A 7568-nucleotide genomic window follows, 5' to 3' on the forward strand; every position below is an offset into this window, starting at 1 on the left:
GAGCTGGAACCACACTGAAAGTGGAACCAGGCGGAAAACCTGGGAAGGAGGAGTTGCAGAAGTGTTTCCAGGGGGTCTGAGGAGGGAGAATTTGCTGGCATGGGTGGAGCTGGGCAAAGTTTAGGATTAMGTTCTCTCACCACAGAGATGCCAAGAGAACRGCTCTGGCTCAAATCCACKTTTTAAGGAGYGGGGGAAGCGGGGAAGGGCTGRGGTGAGATGTGACAGGGCTGAAGCTGAGCTGGTTCCCYCACAGGACACAGACCCTGCAGAAAGCAAAAAGCGCCTACACCAACTACCGCAGCAACTACGACAAGGTGAACCAGTTCCTGTGCAGCATCCCCAACTACGAGCCCCAGGAGACTGACAACATCCAGCAAGTGGAGATGAAGCTCAAGAACCAAGCGGTAATTCCCAGAGCACCTGGGCTCCATGGGGCAGGAGAGGAAGCTAAAAGAAACAGAACTTAGATATCTCCTGAATATCAAACAGAAAAATAGAAATATTTATTAGATTTATTCTTGTGCTCTATGGTCCTGCTGTCTTCTTGTTTACACAAAGCAGGGCAGCTGGAGGGTGTTGGAGTTCTCAGGGTTGTGATTGTGATGGTAACCTCCCAAAATAGCTGAAGGATGCATTTGGGTGCTGTGTTCCCTCTGACCTGTGTTTCTGTGCACCAGGCACTGCTCAGTGACATTGCAAGCAAGGAGCAGGAGGTGCAGAAGGTCTCTGCCACAGCCCAGCAGTACCAGCAGGCAGTCAAGGTAAGGACAGAAATTCTGCCCGTGAGACAACCCAGAAATGGGGTGGTTGGCTGGGAAGGGACCTCAAAGCCCACCCAGTGCCACCCCTGCCATGGCAGGGACACCTTCCACTGTCCCAGGCTGCTCCAAGCCCCAATGTCCAGCCTGGCCTTGGGCACTGCCAGGGATCCAGGGGCAGCCACAGCTTCTCTGGGCACCCTGTGCCAGGGCCTCCCCACCCTCCCAGGGAACAATTCCTTCCCAATATCCCATCCATCCCTGCCCTCTGGCAGTGGGAAGCCATTCCCTGTGTCCTGTCCCTCCATCCTTTATCCCCAGTCCCTCTCCAGCTCTCCTGGAGCCCCTTTAGGCCCTGGAAGGGGCTCTGAGATCTCCCTGGAGCCTTCTCTTCTCTCACTCAGCTCTCCCAGCCCAGCTCCAGAGCAGAGGGTGGGGTTTTGTGGCCTCCCCAAGAAACAGGTCAAGGGATGCAGTTGTAAAAGCCAGGGCAGCTTAGGAGGAGCCCGTGCATGAAGGGGATGCAGTAATATCACGTTTCTCTTGGGCATGTTCCCCCCAGGACTACGAGCTGGAAGCGGAGAAGCTGCGGTCCATCCTGGACCTGGAGAGCGGCCGCAATGGCTACACCAGCAAGAAGCCCAGGCTGCAGTCCCCGGCTGCCAAAGTGAAGGAGGAGGTGAGCCACGGGCAGCCAGGGTAGAGCAAAAACTCACGGGGGGTTTGCAAACACCTGCATTCACTGTGGGAACCTTGATCCCAGGGGGACTGCAGGGAAGGGCAGACAATCGGGAGGAAGGGATTTTTCATCATTTTTTTGGACTGAGCTGGCCAGATTGAGGGAGGGGAAATGCTGGATTTAACACTTTTTGGAAGGGGGAAAGGAGGAGARGAGTCAAAAACCTGGAAGTTTTTCCATTCTCTGGACTTCTGGAGAGATTTCACCACCAAAGATAAAATATTTACAGTGAAATGAAGCCACAAGCTACTGATTTCTGCAGGATCTGTTTGCTCCTGTCTCAAACTCATTCTGTCTGGCAGGCAGGAAGTGTCCACCTTGTTCTTCATGCTCCTCTTTTTGCTTACCTTGAGTAGGAAAATCTCAGTATGACCAGGAGTGTGTCTGTGCATGAGAACCCCTCTCCCTGCCCCAAAACTTGGCGTTGCCCCTTGGTCTTAGAATTCTGAGGCAGACACAGTTAAGGGGATAAAAGGGTTTTACCTCGGTATTTAATGGGATCCCAGGTGCACAACTCTTCAAAGGCAGAACTCGCTGAGATGCACACCCCATATAACATGTACACAATTTTTATAGACCTCACAAATCAGCATATTTATCTAGAATTCCCCAATAAGAAACTTAATARATGAGGTAATGTGCCCCTATTCTAAAGAATCCCCTTGCAGATGAGGCTGGAGCCCAGTTTACACAGGATGTTTTACACAGAATATGTTTCTCAACCTTGGTTGAAACCTCAAGTTTTGAGACAGCCCRGGGCTCACTGGCCTCCTACTGGGGATGTTCCATCTTTTTGCCCAGCAGAACCCCAAAACTGAGCTGGAATAGTTGGCTACAAAAATTACAGGTGTGCAGGCAAAGGGTACAAGGAATACATAAAGGATACAGAAAATATCTAAAAGAGTATATAAAATACATAAAAGGGTATTTAAAATAACTAGAAGGGTATGTAATATATATAAAAGGGTATATAAAATATCTAAAAGGGTATGTAAAATATATAAAAKGGTATGTAAAATATTTAAAAGGGTATGTAAAAYATATAAAAGRRTATGTAAAATATATAAAAGRRTATGTAAAATATATAAAAGGRTAWGTAAAATATAMAAAAGRGTATATAAAAGAAAAGGCAAAAATCATCAGGCATCACTGGCAGTTGACCACTGCAGGTTTTAGAGGAGCAGCAGAGTTACCTCTTCAGGGCTGTTGTTTGTGTCCTGCAGGAAGCTGCTCTGGCAGCCAAATACACGGAGGTGAACGCTGTGAACAAGCAGAGGCTGCAGAACCTGGAGTTTGCCCAGAGCCTCCTGCGGCAGGTGAGTGATCACAGGACACCCGTGCTGGATCCATGGAAACTCCTGAATGACACACACAGGGGGCTCTGCCAGGATGAGCCGAGCTGGGAACAAATCTAGCTGGTGTTTTGTYCCCCTAAATCATCCGTCAGCAGGCACTGGAATCAGACAGACCACCCCTAAGTCCCATGTCCCACTCATCCTAGCAAGCTCCACATCATTTTTGACACTCCTTTTGCCATTCTGTGGCAGAATTAGTGTCCCCTGTGGCTSGAAGCTTTGATCTGACAGCAGCAGGCATTGCAGAAATGGTTTCTCAGGCTGGGAACCCACAGAGAAGTCTGTTTGTAAATACCCCCAGCTCAGAGTCTGCTGTTGCTCAGYTCCCTCCCRTTGTTTTGTTGGAGGCACYGATATCCTGGYCTGGCTCAGGAATGGTGTGGCCAGCAGGACCAGGGCAGGGATTGTCCCCCTGTACCTGGCACTGCTCAGGTCATCTCCAGTGCTGTGTTCAGTTCTAGTCCCTCACCGAGGGTCTGGAGCATTTTCAGGGCAGGGAGTAGAGCTGGGGAAGGGGCTGGAGCCCCAGGAGTGGCTGAGGGAGCTGGGAAAGGGGCTCAGCCTGGAGCAAAGGAGGCTCTGGGGGACCCTGTGGCTCTGAACAACTCCCTGACAGGAGGGGGCAGCCGGGGGGGTCGGGCTCTGCTCCAGGGAACAGGGACAGGAGGAGAGGGAACGGCCTCAGGCTGGGCCAGGAGAGGGGTAGGGGGGACATCAGGAGGAATTTCCCCATGGAAAGGGTGGTCAGGCCTTGGCAGGGGCTGCCCAGGGAGAAGTTGGAGGTGTTCCACCATCCCTGGAGGTGTCCAAGGAAGGACTGGATGTGGCACTCAGTGCTCTGGCGTGGGTGACAGGGTGTGGATCAGTCACACGCTGGATTTGATGATCTTGGAGGTCTTTTCCAACCTGAATGATTCTGTTACTCTATGATGGTAAGTACTAGAAGTGTGATTAACTGGATTTTTGTGGCTAAATCTCTTTGATCCTTTTCCCAACAACAGCAGCCAGAGATGCAGGTGACACAAGAATTTGCCCAGAGCAAAAAATCCGTCAGGCCTGTAGAGGAGGTCTGGAAGCTGAAGAAAGAGCTTGAGGATGAGACTCAGCGCCGGCAACAGCTGGAAGCGGAGATCAAAGCCATCCAGAACAACATTGTCCACCTGCAAAACCAGAAACCCCAAGAAACTGTGGTGAAGAAAGAGCTGGTGAAGAAGGTGCCTGACCCCCAGCTGGAGGAGAGCTTCCACAGACTGCAGCAAAACCTGGCCGAGGAGCAGCGCAAGAACCAGGTGCTCCAGGACGAGCTGGAGGCTCTGAAAATCCGTCTGCGTGTCCTGGAGCACGAGAAGAGGGAAGGAGGGCAGGAGTACATAGTGAAGGAGGTGCTGAGGATTGAACAAGACAAGGCTCAAGCCGATGAAATCCTGAGGCTCAAGGAGGAGCTGGACGAGCTCAGGAGGCAGGAAGGGACCAGGGAGAGCGAAGTGATCCTCTTACGGCAGCAGATTGCTGTGCTGTCCAGCGAGAAGAACAAAGAGCAGGAGAAGGTCACTGAGAAGGAGGTGCTGAAGCTGCAGAATGACCCCCAGCTGGAGATGGAATTCCGGATGTTGCAGGAGACCAAGGAGAGGGAGAGCGCCCTTCGGCAGAAGCAYGAGGAAGAGCTCAGCTTCCTCCAGGACAAGCTCAAGCGCCTGGAGAAGGAACGGGCCATCGCCGAGGGCAAGATCACCGTCAAGGAGGTGCTGAAGGTGGAGAAAGACTTGGTCATCGAGAGGGAGGTGAACGAGCTGCGGCGCCAGTACGAGGATGAGAAGTCCAAGGGCCGCTCCAACGAGCGGGAGAAGGCTGAGCTGCTYAGGAAGATCCAGCTGCTGGAGGAGGAGAACTCCAAGGTGGTGGTTCAGGAGAAAGTGCGTGAGATCGTGCGCCCAGACCCCAAGGCCGAGAATGAAGTTGCCAACCTCCGCCTGGAGCTGGTGGAGCAGGAGAGGAGGTACCGCGGTGGGGATGAGCAGCTGAAGAGCTGCCAGAACGAGCTGGCTGCTCTGAAGAACAGAGGGCCCCTGGTCGAAGTCAAAGAAGTCATTAAGGAGGTCATTAAGTACAAGAATGATCCAGAAACCGAAAAGGAGCTGCAGCGACTCCGGGAGGAAATCATAGAGAGGACTGGAGCCATCGAAAGAGCTGACCTGGAGATCTACCAGCTCAAACAAGAGATCCAGGCTTTGAAAGAAACCAAACCTCAAGTACAAATGAAGGAGGTTGTGCAAGAAATCCTGCAGTTCCGGGAAGACCCCAAGACTCGAGAGGAGGTGGAATCGCTGCGAGTGCAGCTGGCAGACGAACAAATGAAGCACATTGACCTGGAGAGGGAGCGCCTTCTCCAAGAAGAAAAAGTAAGACAGAAAGAGGAAGAACTTTCCCAGGTGAAGGAAAAGGTGGTCCAACAGGAAGTAGTGAAGTATGAGCAGGATCCTGCCTTGAAAGCTGAGGTGAACTCCTTCTCGCAGAGCATTGAGAGCGAGCTGAAGCAGATCGACGGGCTCCGCGAGGAGCTGCGCAAGCTGCAGAGGAGACGCTCMGAGCTGGAGCGGCAGCTCGAGGAGCTGGAGAAGGAGAGGCAGGCCCGCAGGGAGGCTGAGCTGGAGGTGCAGAGGCTCAGGATCCGGCTGAGAGAGCTGGAAGAACAGGAACGAGAAACGACAGAACGAGTGACTGTGAAACAGAAAGTGATCCTTCAGCAAGATCCCCAGCAGGAGAAGGAGCACTCCCTCCTCAAGCTGGAGTTAGAAGAAGAGAAGCACCGCAGGCAAGTCCTGCAAACCGAGCTAGAAGCTCTGAGAAAGAAGCTCCTTTCTTTGGAGAAGATGGAGGTCAAGGAGAAAGTGGTGTTTTCAGAGAGYGTCCAAGTGGACAAAGGAGACACGGAGTACGAAATTCAAAAGCTGAAGAGCAACCTGGAGGAAGAAAGTAGGCGCAAGAGGGAGCTGGATGCAGATATCAACCGCCTGGAGACCAGGCTGTCTGAGGTGGAGTTCAACAATTCCAAGTCRTCGAAGGAGCTTGACTTGTTAAGGGAGGAAAACCACAAACTACACCTTGAGAAGCAGAACCTGCTGATGGAAACAAGGAGGCTGCAGTCAGAGATTGAACTCACCGCAACGGAAGCTCAGGATCTGAGAAACATGACCCACGTGGACAGTGGAATAAACCTGGACTCCAGGTTCCAAGCTTTGGAAAGAGAGTTAGAGGATCTGAAGCAGTTATCCAGAGAAAAAGATGCAGAGATTGAGCAACTGCAGAATCGCCTGAAGACAGTRGCTATCAAGAGGGAGCAAAGAGAGAACCACCTGAGGCGCTCCATCGTGGTCATTGACCCCGACACGGGGAAAGAGATGTCTCCAGAGGAAGCTCATGTGTTCGGCCTCATTGAATGGAGCCTGTTTGTCAAACTGAAAAGCCAGGAATGTGACTGGGAGGAGATCTCAATAAAGGGTCCCAATGGGGAATCGTCTGTGATCCTGGACAGGAAGTCTGGCAGGGAGTTCTCCATCGAGGATGCGCTGAAGAGCGGGAGGCTCACCATGGCCCAGTACGACAGTTACCTCAACAAGGAGATGTCCATCCAGGAGCTGGCGGTCCTGGTGTCCGGAAGCAATTACACAGCGCTCGCTCCACTGTAGAAACTTCACKGAAAGAGCAGCCAGCTGGAGCTGCAGCACCTTGTAGACACCCAGATCACTGCAAAGCCTCGCCATCCTTCGCGTCTCCCAAACCGCTACARCCTCTGTCCCGGCCGTGCTGCACCGCTTGCTGTCACCCACTGCAGAAAACACCACYGGTAGTGGAAAACATCTGCCAGAACTACAGCCAAACCTTCTCCCCCTCTTCCTCCCTGCCTGCCAGAAAACAAGAAAAAGCCTTAGGACAATGAAGTGCCTCAAGTTCAAAGACCAGGTAGAAAATGCAGTTTCCTCAACTTCTGCTCGCGTAGCTGTGTTCAAAACCGTGTCAGGAGAGACTGAAGGTCCAGGTGACTGCRAGGTGACCAACAGGAGCTGGGCACATCAGTTGAATGTTGACAAGCCAGACAATCCCACTGGGGACAACTGACTCAATGATGGGCTCGTCCTCTGAGAAAGCCAGCTCTGTGGAAACCAAGGTTTCARTCCAGGATCACCACGTCAACACCCACCACCACCATTTTTGCACCTCCGTGCCTGTGCTGCTGGGGAAGAGTCAGGATGTACTTGGATGGCACCAGCCATAGATCCAGGAGGAGCATTCACACACCACCTTGACCAGGAGGTCAAGGAAGAGGTCAGGAAGAGATGGCAGAACTGCCTGACACAAGGGGCTGTGCACAGCATRCAAGGGAACCCAGCACAGAGGGCCTCCCACACACAGCACCTTCCCACGTGGTTAAAAGCTGTTTGTGCTGGTGTTTTCCCAGATGAAGTTCCGTGCAGCTACATGTTTCATTTACTTGTGTAAGGGAATGGGGAATAGAGGGGAATTCTATTTATAGTACAAAATAAAAATGCAGTGGTTCCAATCAGAAGGTGGTCAGTCTTCATTAATTACAGCAGCCCCTTGACCTTTGGCTACACAAGAAGTTGCTGTTTTGGAGTCAGAATTAAAACACTGAGATTATTCATTTTAGTTGCTGGCTCTTTTCCAGGGAATTGAGAAACAAYGGAGCTGGGATTT

General features: G+C 52.0%; 1 protein-coding gene across 1 annotated transcript in view; it reads left to right on the plus strand.

The window, feature by feature from the left end:
- Positions 1-7437, plus strand: part of PPL (periplakin) — a 28252-nt gene extending 20815 nt beyond the window's left edge. Inside the window, exons 18-22 of the mRNA XM_057380668.1 lie at positions 257-407; positions 681-764; positions 1324-1440; positions 2724-2816; positions 3857-7437. Coding sequence (XP_057236651.1) covers positions 257-407; positions 681-764; positions 1324-1440; positions 2724-2816; positions 3857-6541 — 3130 coding nt within the window. The 3' untranslated portion in view covers positions 6542-7437. The remainder of the gene's footprint in view (positions 1-256; positions 408-680; positions 765-1323; positions 1441-2723; positions 2817-3856) is intronic.
- The last annotated feature ends 131 nt before the right edge of the window (positions 7438-7568 follow it).

Source organism: Malurus melanocephalus, unplaced genomic scaffold (assembly GCF_030028575.1).
Source record: "Malurus melanocephalus ecotype Western Australia unplaced genomic scaffold, MMel_1.1 scaffold_465, whole genome shotgun sequence".
NCBI classification, from domain to species: domain Eukaryota; kingdom Metazoa; phylum Chordata; class Aves; order Passeriformes; family Maluridae; genus Malurus; species Malurus melanocephalus.